Below are 22,021 nucleotides of genomic sequence, written 5' to 3' on the forward strand. Positions count from 1 at the left end.
TCATTTCTGAAATAAATCAGGTCGTGAAGCCGGTGGTTCTGGTCTTGTTTCATGCCATGCTCATTATGTAGATGCACTTTACATGAAGGAAAAAGTGATGGAAATTGGTGACAATCTAAAATGCGGGGTCACTGCAGTCCCAAGAAGACATCCCTTATTATTCATGACCCATCTTATTATAAACCTGATGTAGCAAGCTTATGTTATGTAGCACAAATCTATGTCAAGAATGAAGCGCTGTAATAACTTGATGTTAGTTACACTGGAGTCATTTTAAGATTATGTATTATATGGCACTTTTTGTTATTCACTTTTTCCCCCTTGCCAAAACACTATTTGACACCTGTGTCCAGGGTTAATGTGGAAAATGCATTTAAAAGTGCTGTGTTGGCAGAAACGCGTAAGCTTAAATGCAGTCAATGAGACAATCCTGCAGTGTTTGTGCATGTCCGTTTTTAGTCCTACATTGTGCTATGATATGTATTAAGAATTACATAGTTGAGCTATATTGTAACTTTTGAATTTGCGTGTTCACCTTGGAAAAATGTGAATTTTGGTGAACATCATAGTGCAAGTTATACAGTACCTGCTGTCGAATTTGTGTTTACCCCCATTTTTGCCTATATGAAGTTTATCCCCCCTAAATGCCGTTGTTGACAATGATCAGAGCTTTTAACATTGTGCACTTCTGGTTTATATAGTTTTCTATATATCTATATATAATATATGAATGTATCAATAAAAATAAATATTTTTTCACATTTATTCTAATAAACACAGTTTAAGGTTCCACTTTCTTTCTTTGCACTAACTACAACGAAATAAGAATGACTGTTGCAGAAAAGGTTGCTATGACAGAGGTACTGACAGCTTTCAAACTCATGCTGCACAGAACTGCATCATGCTTTTCTTTTTTTTTTTTTTTTTTAAAAACAAATAGTTCACTCTTGGTCATCAAAGACTCGGTGAATACACATTTCAGAGGCTGTTGCATTAGTACGGTTAAGATTCCACAGCGGTTTTATGTCTGGTTTTTAATACCTTTGGTATAAATCAAGATGACTATCGATGCTGCAGCCCTAGAAAATTGTAGTACCAGTCCATGCCACTAGGAGGAGGTAAAAACAATTTGTCAACTGTTCAATGACAATCAAACATCGTAAAAAATGACAATAAAATAAGACAATGTAATCAGAAAAAAGAAATTGTCCACACACACAGTGGGCAGTTAACAGTATATCTATAAGAGCAAGGCATAGGCCAATAAAGTATGGGACAACTGATTTGAGAAACAACAGGAAATTGAAATGAAGCAGCCCATGTTTGTTAGTACAGTTAAAGGGTTTTGTAAGTGTGACTTGCCGGATGAGTAGATGGATCTGTGTCGTCGGTGTCCCAGGTTTACATATTTCAGTCTGCTGACTCCTAAGATATCTTTATGTGTTTCTGTTTTCAACATTAGGATAACCCACCCTCAGATGAGTAGACAATGGTGCAGGTGTCAGAGTGGTGTACCTTCGTCTTTTTCTCCACTCTTCTTTGGGAATGATGGTCTTTTGAGAGTACAGAGCAGTGTCAGAGATATGTTGGTGTTAGCCTACTAAATCTGCTTCATGCATGTGTTGGTCTGCTTCATCAGTACATGTGGACTTCCTTTGTGTGAGTAGAGGTCAGTTACTCCCCCCCCCCCCTCCTACGCTCTTTTTCCTTTTAAACATTCTGCTGTTTCCCCTAGCGTCCCACGCTGATGTTGCAGGTCTTGCAGCTGGGATCCTTCTTGGCATTTACTGTGGAGAGACTCATCAGCTGGTGCCCACTGATCTCTGCCACTGTGCCCAAGGATAGGTCTACAGGCTCTGTGTAGATCACCTCCAAGATGACATCTTGGGCGTGGTGAAACACCAAACCACCATCACCCTCTTCAAACTGCTTGCAGGTAAGGAAACGGTTGTTGGTAATGTCGAGCAAAGGAAGCCTCTGCTTACAAAACTCATCACCCCTTGAGCCTTTCGGTGCTAGAACCAGAATCACATAGTGGTAGGCTGTATACATACAGTAGAAGTCTCCAAAGTACAGGTTGGTGTCAGGGTTGAAGAGCGCATCAGCCCGCACCTCAAAGCGATGGCGACCATACGGGGAATCCTGCGGGGGCTTGCCAGTGTTGAACTCTGTGTTGCAGCTGAAAAAGATGCCCTCCAGCTTACCACTGATGGGAGAGCCATGGCTGCCACTGTTGTCTTTAATAGAGGGCAGCATCCGGTTTTCTTGCGCCTCCCTGAAGTTTGCAAACAAAGGAATGAAATCTGTTTTATTCTGTTTTTGCATTTCTCTGGCAATCAAAGTAGTTTTTGTAAATACTGGAGAGAGTGGCACCAGGTTTTAATTTGGAAATGAAAGAGCAATTTTCTGGAATTTGTAACACATGGGAAATAAACTGAATGCGTAAGATGCAAAACATCTTGAATACTGAGCCTCATAATACAAAAAGTTTTATAGTAATCACATTTAGCTTAGTCCAGTTTGTGTCATTGGAATCCCGGGGGTGAAAATATTCCAATGAGCTGTTTGGTTTTTTTCATTATGACAAACTGCTATAAAACAAAAGCAGCTTTCAGATTAACAACTGAACATTCAAAGCATCTGTGGCAGCTGCATACACTTTCTTCTCCACAGAGGGAATCTGAGCAGCAAAGTCCCAATAATGGAACTGTAATTATTACGGCAATTCATACAGCTATCACTCCAGAGGTTCTTATTATATCCATATTTCAAGCTTTGTCATGGGCTTTATGGACTATTCAGCTCCAACCACAAGTGTTAAGAGCCTCATGTGAGCGGTACTGTCAGTACTCTTACTCGCCACATGATGACGCAGTTTAACAGGCGCACGGTACACTGTAGCAGCTACAACTCAGCAAAAGGGAGATGACTATCCAGATGACATCATGCTGTGTAGCACCAACAAAAGACTGCCCACAAGCTGTGGCTTTAGTACAGAGACTGTGCTTTGTTAAGCTGTGAGCATTACCTCTGAGGGACAGGGTGATAGGAGAGAAAACAGTCACTCCGTTAAAAGGAGGAGAAAAGAGGCCAAAAGTGGAAGAAAATTCACTCACATGAAACGAGATAAAAATCAGTTCACTCTAGCTGCACAATGCTTCAGTAAACAGTAGTAGACCACTCCAGAGATATCCCTTCTTTTCCTGTCATACTCGTGTTATTTTTGTTTTTCTTTTGACTACATTCCCGAACAACTGCCAGCTATTGTCTGTCAGCTATATGGAGCTTTCAAACAAATCAAAGTGTAGAAGAAAGACCTGGCTTTTCGTTTGATGTGCATGCGTAGCATTGTTTACTGGGGGGAAAAATGGCTGGCTGCTCGAGTACTTATTTCTGCAGATTCATGAAACCAATGCAGCTGAATCTGGTTTTGTTTTGCTTTAGCAGCTGAAGAGCAACACATTTTTCTGATACCATGTTACCCACATGCTTGTAAACTGTATTGTATAAAACATGACCAGAAAGGAGTGAGCCGGAGAAGTTTGCTAGAAATGTGTGTTGCAGTGAGCCATGCAAGTTGGCAGATGTGTTAACCCAACAATATAACAGCCAACTCTTTAGATACAGAATGACATGGAAGCTCAGTTAGGTCCAGGCTTTAACTTCTTTCTTTGTAATGTAATAAAGAAGAAAATCATAAAGTTATGCCCACCTGGCATGATCAAAGTACTCTTTATTCTGGTTTCTGTAGAAGACAGAGAAAGGCAGCATCCGCCCAGCAATGACCTCCGCCTTCTCCAGCAGCTGGTTTAGATGCACTGTGGAGTAATCTGGAGAAAGAAACATTTTTGTAAAAATGATTTCTACAAAAGCAGATTAGAAATCTGTATACATGCCATCAGCATTTTGTCATTAATGCCATTAGTATTAGTAAATGTAAACATTAAAAAAACAAAACGAGACCCACTAGAAGCACCGGTTAGGATGAAATATGAACCATGCATTAAGGATCCTGGCATTTTTCCATCTTTAACTTTTCCATTTAGATATGACTCAGCATGAAGCCCAAAAACATTTTCGATAAATGGATGTACTCAACGGCGAGTGGACTTTCTCCAAAGCATATAAAAAAAATCATGAATGCATTTTCCCCATGGCTATTTTCCCACAGGCACCAAACACATCACCACAGGTAACCGGTTAAAATTCTCAGTACCTTGAATGAAAATGAAAGAAGACATCCGCTTTATCCTGACACTGTAAATGTTTAATGTCAAAAAGGCTGACTTTTATATAGATTGATGGAGCACAAAGCCGCAGCTTTCTACGTGCAGAGGAAAAATGCATTTGACATCGACATGTTCGACTGGTTTTGGTGACAGGACGTGCATCTCGTGCCGGGCTCAACAGCTTCATTTAGCATTCTCCTTCTTCAGCTTCTTACTGTGACACAGCTCACACTCTTCACTTGCCTGTCATTCTTCTTCAGATTTAAACTGCCTCTCCTCATCTATTTTATTTGATTGTATAGCTGTTCTACAGGCACTGATAGTCCACCTGTTTGGTCCAGACTGAAATATTTCAGCTGTTAGATAGATTGTCCTAAAATAATGTCTTGATATTACAGTTGCCAGAAGATAAAGCTTACTAATTTTAGTAATTCTATTAATTTTTTAAGATTGGATTTTTGATGGACTTTACAGAATGTTATGTTTTATATTTTCCCATCATCAGGTTATAATATCTCTTTGTCCAATACTTTGATTACATATACTAAACTGGTTATGGACAAATCAAGTGTGTGATCATGAATAAGTTGTATAGTTTTAATGTTTTATTTGGGAATAGAATGGTGTGTATGTGTGAGTTTGGTGATGGAGTTTTTATTATGAATGAATTATGAATTTTTTATGAATTATGTCTTTTTTTTATGTTTTATGGACAACAGATGGAAATTAGCCCTTGGCTTTAATCTGATATGTTTACATTCATGTAATTTTTTTTTTTACATGTATGTTCATTAACATGCACTGTCCTAAATAAAATAAAAACAAATAAATAAAAATAAACTAAAACTACACTAAGAATGAAAACTAGAAGTGAAAACACATTTTAGTTAAATAAAAAATAAAAACTAGAAAAACTAAAAACTTTTGAAAAAAATGTAAACTAACAATTTTGTGAACTTTGACAACTAATTAAAGTAAAATAAAAATGCAGAGGAAATTAGGTCTAGTGCCCTACTTTTTTAGTAAGTATTATTTTAGTATGGATTAAAAACAAAAAGTCACAAGGAGATAAAAATAAAGACTAATTAGAAAATAAAAAAACTATAATAAATAACTCTGCTCTGCTATCATGAGTGTTGACTCTCAAGTTATTTGGCACTTCAAAGTGTAGAGAAAGTGAGATGCAACAATCACCCTAAACTGGAATTGGACATCATTAACCCCAGTGATGTCCCTCCTCATCCACCCATGCCATACCTCCCTTCCCCCATCCTGGTCCCCAGACAATGACGTTGAACTCCGAGACCTCTGCATCAGGAGATAAACAGCACAGCTCCTCTCAGCCCTTCTTTGTTATAATCCTTTCCTTCCACTCAGTATATTAGCTTCCCTCTTACCTTCTCCCTCATTAATGCTCTAGCCTTTACTCCATTGTACTCTTCTCTCTTCCATTATCGTTCTCTATAATTAACTCAGGCTCACCCAAAATTAAAGCCAAGACTGATGTCACATATCCTAGAAGTGCATGCATTCATCAAAGCACCATATTCCTCACCAGCAGTGCAGAATTCAATAATTTCGCTCCACTCAGACACGGAGTAGTCCCCATCAGCCTGTTTTGATGCAGTCTGGACAGCCACTGTGTACTCTGTGCGTGGGCTCAGGAACCAGTGGCCCCGGACCGTCATGGGCAGGGGTACTGCCTTGGCCACCAGTTTGGTAGGAACATCCTGGAGGGATGGAAGGAGTAAAAGAGGACAGAGTGGAATGGAAAAAGTGAGTGAGTGTTGGCAGGAAGGAATTAGTCAGAAAGAAACTCCTTATAAAGACACTTGTAGCCACACACATAGATATATTACCCTATGTTACTGGCTGCAGGTAGCAGCCACGGCTTCTCATTTGTGTAAATGTAAACTATACACTTCACCCCCAACAACAACCCCCCACAACCCAAAAATCGGTGGGCCATAGCAGCTCATTGATTGGACCAAGAGCCCCTGCCTAGCAACAGAGTCAGCCCATCAACCCACCGACACTGCTCCTGCGCCAAAATCAAAACATTAGTATGGGGTCGCCTGCTACTCCAGAGCAGAAAGGAGAAACACTCAGTGACACAGCCCCAGCAGTGTGAGGAGGCTGATGACAAGTCGGTAAGATTATCAAACCAGACTCTTGACTGCGTCGCGAACGAGCTGGCAGAGAAGGCTGTGAGAGCGGTACTAGCCTTTCAGAGCTCAAAGTGACAGCTGACCGTGGATTCTTTGAACAAAACCACCTTGAAATGAGTTCATCTTGCCTCAAGCATGAAAAGGTAAGGTCGTCTTGAGGTAAAACAGTGTCAACACTAATCATTTCTGTTTACAAAGATCAATAATTAGCATTACACTAGATGTTTAGAGCACGGCAACATCTATCTAAAGCACTACTGACAGTATGATAATTAAGGTGAAAAGCTCATTCTTCTGTCAGAAGTAGAAGAAATGTAGAATTAACTGAAGTTTCATCAAAAACATCAAATTGAGCAGAGTTTTTTTTCTAAGCCACAGGTTTCTCAGAAAATTTGAATTTAATACTATAATTTAATTAACTGTTCATAAAATATGAATAGATTTAGGTTTATGGCAGATTATAGAGTATAATTATTAAACAAGAATAATAATGGAAATGTACAGCAGTGGTTTAATATATTTTAATAACTGTTGTGCAAAGTATTGCCTGTATTCATGCAGAACTATACAGCTGTTGCTTTCCTTTGTGCTGGCAAAAATATGAATATACTGCTTTTGTGCAACATGTGTAACAGCTGTCTTATATTGCTCATAGTTGCTGTTGCACACCTCTGGCCCGGAGACCTGCTTTTAAAAAAGGATTCAACCGAAAGGAAACGATTAGCTGGTTAAATAATAAAATGTAAAATTGCTTTTTTAAAAATCATTTGGTTAAAGATACTCTCTTTGCTCTCTTCTCTTTCCCCCTCATCCCTCAGCCGGTCGTAGCAGATGGCTGTGCTGTGCCTGGAGTTTTTCCCTTTCTGCTGAAATTCAATATTTGCTGCCTTTGCTATAACAATAGCACTGAAATCTTTAAATGGTATTTATGCGCCTCCCTTACTTGAGCATTACCTTGTGTTTGAACTTGTTTGAGTTTTTGTTCTCCTTCTTGTTCAGGTCAATGAAATAGTGCGTGATGCGCTCCTTGCTGCGTGCCTCCATGTCCCAGCAGATCTTGAAAGAGTCACAGGTGATGTTGCTAATCTTGATGTTCTGAGGAACTGGGAGCTCCTCCATCTCAGAGATGCTGCCGTCCTGGGATTTACTTCCTGCACAGTCCAGGAGAGGAAAAAAAAGACACCATAATGAAACGATGTGGTTCAAATTTAGTCTAGAAATCCTCTGAATAAACATCAGGTTCTGGTTTACATTTTATACAATAATAGTTGTGTCTCCTAGCACTTAAATTATTTGATGATCTATGTCTGAAGACACATTGACCAGTGACAAATCATCATTATAACCGCATCAAGTCATCAGTACACCTTTAAACCTAACTTACTCCCGCTATACCTAAACATATAGCAGGAATTATTCCACTGGCAGCACACTGGGTAATATAGCCACCATGTCACAGTCACACACAAAAACCTGCTGCGTTACTGACTGCCGTATACAGTGTGTTTCCATGGCAACACATCAGTCCCTCTACACATGTACACCTATTAGCTCTCCAGAACATATGCGCCATTAAATATTTTAAATGCTTGAATCCCCTCTCGTCTTGGCACAGATTGGTCTGTTTATGATCAGTTTTAAGGATAAAACACAGCTGTCACAGTGCAGGCCCTGCACATAAGCCCAGAACCATAACATTTAAAATGCCAGTGAATGTCAGAGGAGCTTTTTTCTTTCCTCTTTCTTCTTTAACGGAGGCCCATTATGTCAATTTCCAAATCTATGTTTGTTATCTTGTGCACTATTAGACTCACTTTACATGACTAAAAGCGATCCTTAAATATCTTATTTATCCATCTTTGTTTTTCTGACTGGCTGCCCCTTTGGAAACAAAAGATTCCAGCAGGTGGGTGTGGCTTCTGTGCTCTGGGAAATAAGGAAAATGCAATTCTGGTTTAAGCTACATGCTACATTTTCATACCCAGTACCTAGTGTATTTGACTAAGACAAAAAGCTTCCATTGCTCTCATTCAAAGAAATGAATAAATCTCAATTTTATCTGAGCTGCATAGATGTCACGCACTATAGGCCACTGTAACATGTAGCAAAGGCTTTCTACCCAAAGTGCACAGAGAGGCTAATGAAATGTCAAAACCGGGTTGAATAAGAGCTTTGTAAGATTAGGATGAATATAGACTTTGCGTCACACTATGGGACGCCCACTTGGCACGGCAACAATGTGTTTTCTGTGTATGCTCTGGGGTCTAAACAAGAGTGAGTAAAATTCAAGAATGCGGTGTTTGGGAGTGATTCGAAACATGGTTGGATTCAATACAGTGTCAACAATGGCAGAACCAGTGAAGCATAAAAAACTATCTCTGTTCATCAAATGAGAGGGAGCGAGATAAAAGACTAATCCTATAATTGGTAGTGTGGACACTCCTGCCTCACCTCCATACAACACTAGCAGTAGAGCATCGGTAGACTGATTCATTTTAAGAACCTTTTTTACCTTCTAAAATCATGACTTCTGACCAATTTAGAAAAAAAAAAATCCATTAGGAGGCACATTTATGTCCTTCATCACCACATTAAATCACACCAGACCAGACCCCCTACTTACTTTTGTCCTAATCACTAGTTTCTAATCACAACTAGCTGATTACCATCATCTTCGATTTAAAAAGACCTCCTGTTACACACTTGGGCAAAACTGTTGCTCATTTTAATTAAAACGTAACACATGTTGTGGACTTTAGTGCAAGGACCTTTGCATGACTAAGTTATTGCATTTGGACATAACATTTATTATCTCTACCAACATGTCATGACCCGGACTTTTTTGGGACCTATGGGAAAAGGATCCTGCATATGTAAATATGTAAAGATACCAGATGTTAAATCATAACCCGATCCAGCATGACTGACTGTACGATCATGCTTGGCCCTACTGCGCTTCTTTGATTTGTGAAACCACCTCATCCTATTGCTTTTAAAGTCCATCTCATTATACTTAAACACACTGAGCTGATAGGTTTGGCTCAGACCAGACAGAGAGAGTGAACGGAAGACGTGACGACGCGGACCTTTGACAGAAAACGCTCCACCGAGTCAGCACAGAGCAGACAGTGATGTAAGCACATGAAGCTTACATAAAGTCCCACCTGAGACTTTGTTTGCTGACCTTTAACAGATTCAAGAAAACTACCAGGCCTGTTGTCATTCTCTGACATTCATGTCAGCAAAAGATGAAATATACCCCAAAGGAAGTGAAACAATGGCAAGGATTTCTTATAGATTTTCAAATGTAAAATGAAGCCTGCTTATAAAAATACTGTGCAAATAAACAATTCTCTAATTCTGGCCACCTTCAGTATACAACTGTAAACATTAACCGACATCAAACATCAAAGATGGAAAACCTGCTAGCTCACTCGCTGTGTTGTGCGGTGTAGGTTGCTTGTCCTCTGCTCCCTAAATTGTTAATGTCAACATTGATGTTTTCACTAAAAACTAGACCCCATGCAGGTCTTTGCCCTCCCATCTCTCTGCAACTCCACAATACTCATTTACCTCGTTTACTCTAATGCTCTCCTAATTAACCTGCAGATGAAGAGCATTACACTGAGGCAGTGAAGCTTTCCAAATGCAGTCAGAAATCACCTACAGAACACTATTGAGGCAACTCAGTCACAGTAAAGGTTGTGCTATTAGGGAAAACAAGCTCTGAAAGCTGAAGGGAAAAGGAAATGGTACTAATGTGAAGAGCTATAGACATATATACAGACAATTGACAGGTTAAAAGGAGAAAGAGGTGAAGTTTGGCTTTGAATTGGTTAGGTTGAAGAGTGACGTGTGCAAAATATACAAAAACAAAAAACCCCAAAAGAGGCTAAAATGAATAAATGATATCTAACTGATACCAGCTAATCTAGCTAATCTTGTGTTCACCAGCTTTGTCAGAGCCAGTGTTAAGCTCAGGTCTGAATCCTCTGGGGCTGCAAGAGCACAAGACGAATGATGAAGAACACCAAACGGGATGAAGGTCAGGCGGTAAGGGAGAAAGCAGAACCTTTCATGGCTTTGCTCAGGAAGACTAAAACCTCCTTCCTTTTTAAATTAACGTGCTATGTTTGACGCCAGTGTTCATTTTGCTGAATCATAATTTTTAACACAATATACTGTAATAAGCCGCTGTTATTTTCTGTCGATTTACTCCATTTCCTTATGCTGTTTATTAGGAGGGGGCGAAATTTTGCTTGATCTTTATCAAGCAAGACAAGAGTCTGTTTTGGAGCAAATGCTTGAGAGCTTATGAGCACAGATTACTCATGCTGTGCACATATGCACCGGGAGTTCAAAATAACATGCAAGATCTGTAGATGCACAGCAGAGCACCAAAGAGCAGGCCACGGAAATATCGGCCCTATAGAAAAAACAAAAACAATCTTAAAAGATGAAAAGCCTCAGACGAGTTTAAGAAATGGACCATATTGGTTATTGCCCTTTTACTGTGCAAACAGTCTAACGCCACAGGGAAAAGCAATAGTGCAGAAGGATCAATATAAATCTTGTTAACATGCATACATGGAGCCATCCTAATGGCTCTTTATGGTGGGATTCGTTCCAGTCACACCTGCCTCCAAATTATAAATTACTTGTTGGCACTCTTTACCAGCAAGAGGAAAGTGATTTGATTTCCATTTAGACCATTTAAGCAATGTAAATGAACTCTCTTGGTGGTTGGAGTTTCCATGATGTGAGACTACATTATGCTTCCATTTGAAACTTCTTGAATTCAAAACAAATAAACTTTCAATCAAGTTTAATGATAAAAAAAACAACAACACATTTCTGAGCACTGTATGTCGGATTATTGTTTCTGAGTGCACAAGTAGGTACTCAGACAGACAAGCCTCCTACATTTTAAGTTGCAGTGCTCGATGTAAAATTGATCTGCAGACATGAGCAACACAACAGACACTAGGCATAGATGCTTGCAAAAAAAAGAAAAGAAAAAAAAAATCACGCCTTTGTTCTTCTCAATGCACAGGCTAGACCGGGACAGAGATCATGCTGGGAGTGAGAGAAGCCGCCAACGGAAAAACATCTTTCTCTCAGAGTGAGTTAAACAATGCCCCGTTCATCAGGTTACGCAGTCTATGTTCCACCTTTTAGACATCAGTAAGCCCCCGAACACCAAACAAAGATGAGTAACGATAATTTAATAATGCAGTCTTTAGTTAAGTAGGTTCAAAATCAACAAAATCAATACAGAGGGGTTTTTTAAAGACTTTTCAGAGACCAGAATGAATCATCAGTGCTCATTTGCACAAAATATGAATCTCCAAATCTCAGACTTGTGTTTTTTTACATTTCATGTTTTGAGTTTCTGCAGCGAGGGATTTTTGTATACCAGCAGTGAAAAAAGAAAGAAAAATAAGCATAAATGTTTGCAGTGGCTTTTCAAGGTCAGACGCCACTGTTATCAATGATGCTTTGAAGCATCTCGTAGAGCGGTCAAGTGCAAGTGAATATGTTACACGGTCAATAAGTGACTGCATAATATGTACCTCCAACTCTTGCCAGCACAGTCATGAGACACAACTGCTCACAGTGAACACAGCCAAACTAAAATGCCAGCTTACTCAGATGACGCTGTATGACATAAGGCAGACCTGCTGTTGTATCATGTTGATACATACTGGATAGGCTTTTCCGTGTGTCCACAGAGTATTTTTTAATCACAGGAGTCTATAGCCATTTTCGCAGATGTGAATGACTGGAGCCACGCACCAAAATGAATTTAAATGGATGGCTGCACCGTTCGAGTGAGTGTGTGTAGGAGAAAAGGCCATAGAGAAATGGCTCTGCAGAAGTGTTTTGGATAGAAATTGTTAGTGGATGTAGCTTTGATTCCAAGAATATGTCTGTATGACCACAAGGAGCATCGCTACTTTCACTCATTGACTCCAGCCCTGCTCGACTGTGACACAGCATGTTTGAGCTAATAAAAAATGAACATAATGAAACTTTATATCTTTGTTCCTATTTTCAATTGATCATTTTAGCATTCTGAAATTTACTGTTAGCAGTAAACACGTGACTGGTGATAATGTCAGTAATTTCAAAAAGGGTTTGTCAGCTGTTGGAATAAGAAAAAAAATTCAGTTGATTGAGCTAGAAAAAAAAAAGAAATTGCTTGATTTAGGAGGACAACAGCTATCTTTATAAAGACTTTCAGTCCTTCACTGCCAGCTTGATCTCAGAACAATTTCATGATGTTCTCAGGTCCACTGTCAAGGGATTAAAAATGCATCCATGTATTGACTTATCAGTGCACCTGTCCATTCTGGAAATGCGCATGCTAGTATGTTACCGCTGTTTCAGAGAGATTTCAAAGAGCACAGTCACACTGCTTAGTTGCATTAATAGCAGCCATCCATCATGGCAACTTCATCACATCAGCGGGTACGGCACAAAGGCCGTGTGAGACATGCAGCGTGGATTTGATTACGTTCTGCAAATGCGTATTAACTGTGGATATAAAATCAAAATGGTGGTCCTTGTCAGCCTTACAGGGGTTGGTGACAAATTTATCCAGCACAGCATCGGGGGAGCGATCCATAGACTATGGAGAACACCAGCAGACAAACTCTGCTCACATGAGCTGATGCTGTGACTTGTACTACTCTTCATTCTCAGCAAAACTTGCCCCACACCCACCTACTCATGTCACAGCCCCATCACTAAACTGAACCATTAACACCCCGTCTAAAACTGGACACACAGAAACGACTTGTGTCCGACCATTCCTTTTGTGCACTGAAATTCCCAAACAGTCTTCACTGTGTTGGAGAGTGCCCTTTCCCACAGACAGTAAGCCTACTGAAGCTATATGCACCCATCTGCTGGGTCAGCATAGGCATAGAAGCCTCTCATCTGATAATAAAATATTAATGATTTGGAAGATAAATTTAGAAAGCTGTGGAACAGTGAAATGAATGCGGACCTTGAGAAAAATGTACGCATTGATTGGATAAGATAACAATCCATTTCCAGGAAAGGTAAGAGCGAGTGATCCAGTCTTTTAGAAAGGGTGTGGCTGGGACAGTGCAAACTATATAATATAATATAATATAATATAATATAATATAATATAATATAATATGAGGCTCAGGTGATAAAATTCAGAGACTGGGAAAAATCTACAAACCATTCTTAAAAAAGAAAGAAAGTTATCCAAACAAGCTGAAATCTGTAGTTTTACAGATGTGCTCCACCTTAATGTGGCAACACTAAATATTTATGGGAGTATGAAGATAATCTGCACAAAAATCCATACATAAATTGTTTTTTCCTAATCTCTTCATGAAGTTCAAGTTTTGTCCACAGTACTCGGGGCGTTTGTTCCTATCAGACACATTATAAACAGTTTCAACTAACCCATTGACAATACTTGTACAAGAACAACTACTTGTCCTGAAGAATTCGCACAGAAGGTGGACATTGTCACTGTGTTGCTTCATAAACAGAGTATGTGGGTGTCTCAAGGACACACACAGATAATATTTACACTGAGTAGCCTTCTTGGAAACTAAGAAAGTGGCTGTTTTGGCTCAGCAGTAAACCTGCAGCACAGAAAGCACAAAGGCTAGCACAGTGATCATTTGAAACGGGCAGCATCGCGTATATACCGTTTAGAATCAGCTCTAAGGGGTATACACTCTGGCAGCTAAAAGATTTTACAGTGACCGAGGAGACTTAATAAAGATACATCACTGACACCTTGGATGCCCTAACCAGCCTGTGTACACATACAAATCAATCTGGCATAGAAACTTATGAAGAAAAAAAATGAACCCAATTACACAATGAAAAGGTGTGATCATATTTCATGTGAATTAATTTCCAATCTTAATTAAGAGGCACCTCTGTGAGCAGGAGTCTTGACGCAGATGTGGAATTAGCGCTGTGTAATTGCACTGATGGGTGTGTAGGGCTGCACCGCCTGAGAACACATGTGGGTGCAGCCATGTTTCTGCCTCTCATTCTCTCCTGATGATGACTTGCCTTTTTTCTTTCCCCACCATTCAATTCGCGTCGGGGTTAAGCCTCTTCGTGCAGCTACTTGTCAATTTTCGCATTACAAGCCTGGTTTATGAAGCCTCGTTTTCTATGATGGGAATAGTTTCAGCTCTTCGTTTAATGATAAATATTCGGAAAACTTTTGATTCGAAGAAGTGAGCCACAGACAACACACAGCACGGGCGCAGCTGGAAGACTTGATGAATTATAAACGTGAGCGCAGGGGAGACTTTTATGGGAACTGGGGGTGGGATAGCAACTAAAGAGCGTCTCGTTTGTAATTATAAAATTTGCAGGATGACATGCAGTAAGTGAGCATACATGGGAAAAGGCAGCTCCTTTGGAAGATGGAAGAGAATTAGCGATTAAAGGCGGGGTGGCAGCCGGCCTCTGTCCATGTCTGTGGTGCTGAAATCAAGACACTCATCATTTAGACTAAGATTCCTGCCTCCAAGTTAAGCAGTACACATTCATTTTGAGCCAAGACCTTATTGCCACTGTAAAGACGCTCAGCTATTCCGAGCACGCACAAGCGCACCATCCATTCATCCATCCGAGGAACCAGCGGAGCCAGCTGCCCCTATTACTGCCACACAATAAGGGTACATACAGCACGCAGAGACAAACACTGACAAACTGACTGCATGCCTGCAGCGACTCCGAAACTAACAAAGCGGCCTAATGCACTGGCGTTATGCGGAGATATGTCAGCACCCCAGTGAGAAGCAGACAATCCCCCCTTACCATCTCGTTCGCATAACTGTATGGCGTCCAAGCTTAGGTCCTTGATCATCCCCTCGCAGGGACTTAATGGACTGCTGATGTTGTGCGCCAAACCTGGTACCTCCATCTCTGCAGAAGAGCCTGGATGATGTTAGTAGTTTAAATTTCGTCCACGGGTTTTGCACAGCAGAAGGCGTCCGTCCGCGGTCGTTAAGGGGTGGGAAAAGAAAGAGAAAGAGAGACTGGTGTCCAGTCAGTCGCTCGTAGCTCTCCTCTGTCTCTCTGGGGTGGTGCGGCTATTGGCGCGTCAGCGGAATCGTCACGGGCGCGAGCAGCACACGCCGCCAGTTGCAAAATGAGGCATGGCAGCTTTTGCGGGGATCCGTGAACGTATATCACTGTATGTATTTATCTTGTTTCACACGCTGCCAAAAGCAGAAGAAGCTTCTGAGCCTTCAGAGCCACAAGTGTGCGCGCGCCCGTCCTGTATGTTACGCCGCCGCGGGACAGTTGAGCATGAATAGTTCAGCAGATTAGCGCAGAGACGTTCTGGAAATACAATGGCTTCTTATGTAACCAGATTAGCTCGGCGTTCCTTTTCCACGTTAGGTCCCTCATCTAAACGGTCCACGCGCTCCCGTTCTTCCCCATTTCACGTTTAACGTCATCCCCAACGAGGCTCTCACATGTCCTTATTTGGTGAGGTGTAGTCCCCTTTTTGTGCAGGAGCGCAGGTGCAAGTGGTCCAGGCGGTAATGAGCAGTGGGACGACTCTGACATGCTGCAGGACATAACGAATGACCAGGCTTACCTCTGCTTTTCCATTTAGGTGACGAATCCTCTCGCTCTTTAGACATGTTGGCGCATAATAACATATCATAGCCAGAAAACCACACTTTATACTGGGTGTGGGTGTGTAATTATCTCCATTAGACCTCTACACCCTTTTTTATCAGTGCCTCCCAGGAACAGGAAGGTCAAGTGCAGGCGTAGACCACACTGTGGCTAAGCAAGGCTTCAGGCTGCCTTTAATAACAGCATTTGATTATACAGAAGTTGTGGCTCATCATCATGGAGTCATTCTCATTCTTATATCTCCTAAAGCAGTCTTCCCTCGTCTCCATGCTCCACATGGGAGCATCAGACTGAGGAGGTGTCACTTTCTATTTGTTTTTGTTCAAGTGTTATACAAGAAGCCCGGAGGAGAGGCCAGAGTGCTTATCTAGTCAGCGGACAACGGATTCTGCAGCTGCGTCTATTCCCCCTCTTGAGTCATGGTGCTTAAAACCACAAAAAGAGGGAGGGAGTGCAGTGAACCGTATAGAGGAGAGTCACCCTAACTCTTCTGGGGAAACACACTGTCACAGCATCATCATCATCATCTCTGAAGTTGAGACAGACAAGAAAAATTGTAGATTAACAAAACTAAAAAGGGGGAAATAATAATAATGTTTGATTTGCCTGCAGGAAAGTAATTGGTTTGCGTTTTCATGCAGCTTGAAGGATTAAAAAAATGGGGTTGTGGCGGGCAGGCAAATTAAAGTCCTGATAAGCTCATAATCACTATGGCATTCAGATTCAGTAGGAAACATATAAGGCGCACCACTAAAGCCTTGAACATATTCCACGCTTGGATTCCACTAAGGCTCACATTTCCTGCCAGGGATACACAGTGCATTTAAGGTAAAGGTCAGCATCCTGATCACTCCCTGCAAACACACTGCAGTGTTCTGGGGAGAAGATGCTGCCACATTCACCTTAAAAATTTAAATTGGAGTTATTTTTAGTATGCCTTTAAGTGGATGAAAGCCATGCGTAACATTATATATTTGCTACATGACATGACTTGACAGTTGCCCCCCAGCTGTGTAAAGAGCATTACAGTGACATCCATGGATTAACAACACTGCATTTGTTTAAATGCCCCCCACACCCCACTGGTTTCAGAAACCAGATCATTGAAAGTCCATGTGCAGTGACTAAATCATAAACAAAAACAAGTAGAGCACACCTAATAGCCCTAAATGCACAAGCTTCAAAAAGCCTAATTGCTATATGTCATCATCAATTTCCCTTTGTTGCCCTGTCTCCCTCCCCCCACACCTCTTATGTCCCTCCACTGCCTGCTGTGCTGATCTGCTTTGAGAGAGGAGGAGCAGGATGGGGAGGGGGAGGGATGAGGCTGACCAGTTCTGGAGGATTCCTTCTCATTCTACCTCCATCCATCCTTTCCGCCACGCCATCTCTCCACCCACCAATATCCCCTACAGGGTGAGTCGTCCTGTGTTAGCATCAGTGTTTCCAGTAGAGCTGCAGGAGGATGAAAGAAGGCAGTGTAACACACACACACACACACACACACACACACACACACACACACACACACACACACACACACACACACACACACACACACACACACACACACACACAGCCAAATCTTTTCCCCTTTCTTGTTCCTTTACTAACATTCTTCCTTTAATACTTTTGCCTCTTCAGTTCTACTTTGTCAATTGTCTACCATTTTTTCCTCTCATTTGTTTTCTCATTTTTCTGCTCCACTCCAAATCTTGCAGTGCCATGCAGTGTATGTTTGTGTGTGCACACTATAGGCCATAGTGTACACTGTATTGGCAGTCCACTCTCATTTGCTCCCTCTGCTGTGTTTAGAGGCCAAGTGAACACACAGTGGCAGATGGAGAAATAGCGGGGAGAAAGGTGCAGTGAGAAAACAGATCAAATAGGTGTGAAGATTTTGAAGTGATAAAGAAGGCGGAGCGACCCATATGCAGACGTCTCTATAATTATATTTAATGCCTCTGCATCTTTCGGCATCTCTTACACAGCCGGATACACACAGTCTCAGAGGTCAGTTAAGAGGCAGAATATGGAGTGCATGGGCAGACCATTTTACATTTGCAGAAAACAATACCAAGTCACCACTGTGTGTGTGTGTGTGTGTGTGTGTGTGTGTGTGTGTGTGTGTGTCACATCATACCACAAAGACATTTATCTGGCGTTTCAGGGCAGCAAATGAAGCATGTCATTGATTTACAGTGTGAAGTCTGGCCTCGGTGTAGCTGCAGCTTGATTGATAATGGATCTGTGCTTATGCGTTTTCTCCGGGGGCCCAGTTCAATTCCACTTTATCTAAGATTATATGAAATTCAAATGAAGTTCATTTATACGCCGAAAGGCCACAATGAAATCAGGGGAGACCAATTAAAAGCCGGGTCCAAATGTTATTAATAAAATGAATTAATTGGGTGTGCAATGCAGGATAAGCATGAAGGAAAATAAGCTTATTTGTTTTGCTGGAGAGCTTCGCATGAGGAGGATAAACATGTATAGCTGCAGAGCTAGAGGCTCATTAACTATAGCTTAACACAAAGACTGGAAACAGGGAGGAGCAGCTTTCCTCCCTCTGACTGAAGAAAGAAAAACCCACCTATCATCGTCTATAATGCTCACAAATGCAGTCATATTATTTTGTTAATTTAACCAACTATGCCCATATTTCAAGGCATGATTGTTTTTTGACTTTCACATTATTATGCCAATGTTTCAGCTTGTTAGTTGTCTTTTTATTTCTGTTTGTATGGAATAAAGCGTAAACAAATGAGCATAAATGTGTTGTTTACTGAGGTGCTGCCAAGTGGGTTGGTTGTGCTTTGTTATCAATGCTTTCCAGGAATGACAGTTTACAACCTTTAAGTGAACCAAACTAAAAAAACATAACAGAAATGATATTTGTATAGGACCTTTCAAGACTAATATCACAAAATGCTTTTCAACAAAATACTAAAAACTTAAAATGTTCAAAAATAGATTTTTTAAATTGGTGAAAAACAGGAAAACTTTGACAGACCTTCAAAAATCCTGGAGACCTGTTGCTCAAGACCACTTCAAAAAATACAATTTAGTCTGGCTTCTTAAAGCAAAGTAGAAAGAAATGTTCTTGTGACCGTTTTCAACATCGGTGATGCAGATGCTCTGACATACGGGTCACTTTATATGATGGAGAATGAGCTCACAGAAAAAGAGCTAGACTTATCAGGCACCGTGAGCATAATGTCCACTGGATAAGAGCCAGGTATGGTGAGGTAGCAACCGAGTCACAGCTACTCTAATTTACACCTTTCCTGCAGAGGCAAGCTGCCCATGAGAACAATATGTGAAGCTGTGGACTCTGGTCTTTTGACGGGGATGCTGCCAGGATGCTGAATAAATGCAGGGTTGGTTAGTGATAACAAAAAAAAAAAAAATACTTCTTTCTCTGCAATTTAGCTGTCCCTCTCTCACCCTGTCTCTCACAATAGCACATGAAATTGAAATTAGCCACGCTGGGCAAAGGGAATGATTGCCGACTGTGCTGCACACACAACTACCCATAGTGCAATTGAAAAGACTCTGAAATTTTGCAACTACTAGCTTTTCTCTAGAGCTCTAATATCCTTTATGAGATTAAATGTAGGTGAATTTGTTTCTGCCGAATCCAGATACATTCTCTTCATGATGGGACCATTTTCTTAGATAAGACCTAGATTTAATTATAGGTGTGATCCGTTTGTCATGTCAGCAATTGGCAGCAGACAGCAAAAGGAATGTTTTCATAACATCCTTCCTACACATTACCCCGTGAGTTTCTCACTTGTACATACCAGTATTTACATCCCATTCAATATTGTGATGTTATAGAAACCACAGGTGCTTTACAGACCATAGTTCAGTGGCACCACCTGTTAAAGGGCTCATTTGAGATGGATGAGTGACTCCCTCTGTCTATGTGGCAAACAGCTGAACATTAATTTGCTGCCATAATCAGAAGAGAGGCCTGGAGATGGTTTTTTTTTTGAGCAATAAAATAAAAACGACTGAAAACCGAATCACTTTCCATATGTCAGGTAAAATACAGCACTTTGGGAATATGCAAACAGCCACAGGCAAACGCATCATTTTCTTTCAAGTTTGAACATTTTCCAAACTAACTTCAAAATTACAGCTATGATATGTATTAGAGGTGGCGAATGACAATGTGCTGTGCTGCAAAGAGTCTCTCACGAATAAAATGCTATTTTTATCATTTCTTTACATTTTATAATCTGTTGCTGAGTAACCATTTTCCACGCTTTACTTGGGAAATGTCATTTTCAGTGACAATACTGCCCCCTTGAGGTTTTCCCTCTGCAAAGCAAAAACAGTTTTTCTAATCTTCTCATATTAACCAAGAAGCATCATCACTGCTGAATTTGTGACCGAGATCTCACAAAAACCCATATTTTATTTCACGGATGTGAACAGTTTTCTGGCAGTTAGTCGTGCAGAAATGTATTATTTGCAGTACTTTCATGCAAAACAAAGAAAATAAATTCTCTCCCCATACTACAGTAGCCTGTTTATAAGGAGAGAAGACAACTTTAAATTTCTTCTCAAGTGTGTCTTGTACTGCAAATCCTCATTGGTCATAGATTCATTTTGTTGGATTAAGCAGATGCTGTGCAGGTTAGACATCATGTAAGCACATTACCCTCAAACTGCAGTATGCAAATGTGTTTTTGAATGTGTCTTTAAACAGACACACCAAGTGATTGCAGAATAGTGCAGAAGGATTACCTTCAATTCAATTTATATAGCTCCAAATCACAACAACAGTCACTTCAGTGAAAGCACTTGGTGACAGTGTGAAGGAAAAACTCCCTTTTAACAGGAAAAATAACTTGAGCAGAACCAGGCTCAGGGAAGGGCAGCCATCTGTCATGCTGGGTGTGAGGAGTGGGAGACTGTGTGGAAGAGAGCCAGAGAATAATTAATGATGTAATGCAAAGTGGTGGATAAACAGAGTGAAAAGAGCTGATCAAAGAAGAAAGACTTTTTTTTTTTGCCTGTCCCATTTGGTTCTTTAGCCGTCAGAATTGTTGTCTGAAGACCAACAAGGATACCCAATGGATTTACTTTGCCAAATGGATCATCGTGGCATTGCCGTATTGATCCATTTGATCGACCTTTGTTTTTATTATTTATTATATTTTATTTTCAGATGTTACAGATGGGACAGACATGAGTGAGGGATAGGAAAGGGAGAGAGAAAGAGGAAGGAAAAGAAAAACAGAAGGGGAGAGGGACAGTGAGAAAGGGGGGGAGAAAATAAAATCTCCTGGATCACCTGTTGAGAGAAGAAGAATAGAAAACAAGCAAAAAAAACCCCCAAACAAACCAAAGCAACATACTAAACACAACACCATCGCATTAATCTAGCTAAGTGTAAACAGCAGTAAATACTTTTTTTTTTTTTGCTAAATGACATCAGAAACAGCAGTATGCGACATTACGTGATGGCAGAGCTTCAGTTCATCCTTTGTCATTTTTTTTTTTTTTTTTTTTTTTTTTTTAATAAATAGGACAGGGGGAATGAATGAGAGAAAGAGGGGGAGAGAAAGAAAGAAAACCAAAGGGGAGAAGAGACGGTGAGAAGGGGGGGGAAGAGAGAGAAAAAAAAAAGAACTCCTGGGTCACCTGTATGGAGAAAAAAAAAACAAAAAAACAAAAAAAACAAACAGAGGAGACAGCAAACAACAAAGAGCAACATAATAATAGAGAAAACAAAGCACCATCACAATAAACTAGCTAGTCATAGATATCAATATTTACTAAATAATAAACGATATTGTGCAGCACGCAAGATAGACAGCGCACAGTGTGCTTTGAGGCAGCAGCCAAGAAAGCTTTAGTCCGCGTCTGTGAATACCCATGTGTGCATACCTGTGTGGATCAGCATGCTTGCATTCCAAAGGTTTCTCCATGTAATGATCTGCT

The 22,021-nt window shown here is 40.6% G+C and overlaps 1 protein-coding gene across 1 annotated transcript; it reads right to left on the reverse strand.

Annotated features, from left to right (window-relative positions):
• Position 1: 1 nt before the first annotated feature.
• LOC308388055 (phytanoyl-CoA hydroxylase-interacting protein-like) lies at positions 2-15,841 on the reverse strand. The gene is made up of 5 exons (XM_080868527.1): positions 15,230-15,841; positions 7,352-7,548; positions 5,785-5,959; positions 3,713-3,830; positions 2-2,275 (listed from the first exon to the last, which is right to left on the reverse strand). Exons 1-5 carry the CDS (start codon positions 15,333-15,335, stop codon positions 1,732-1,734), a joined length of 1,140 nt encoding a protein of 379 aa, XP_080724653.1. The 5' UTR covers positions 15,336-15,841; the 3' UTR covers positions 2-1,731.
• Between the last annotated feature and the right edge of the window lie 6,180 nt (positions 15,842-22,021).

Source organism: Rhamphochromis sp. 'chilingali' (assembly GCF_963969265.1).
Source record: "Rhamphochromis sp. 'chilingali' genome assembly, chromosome: 20".
In the NCBI taxonomy this organism is placed as follows: Eukaryota; Metazoa; Chordata; class Actinopteri; order Cichliformes; family Cichlidae; genus Rhamphochromis; species Rhamphochromis sp. 'chilingali'.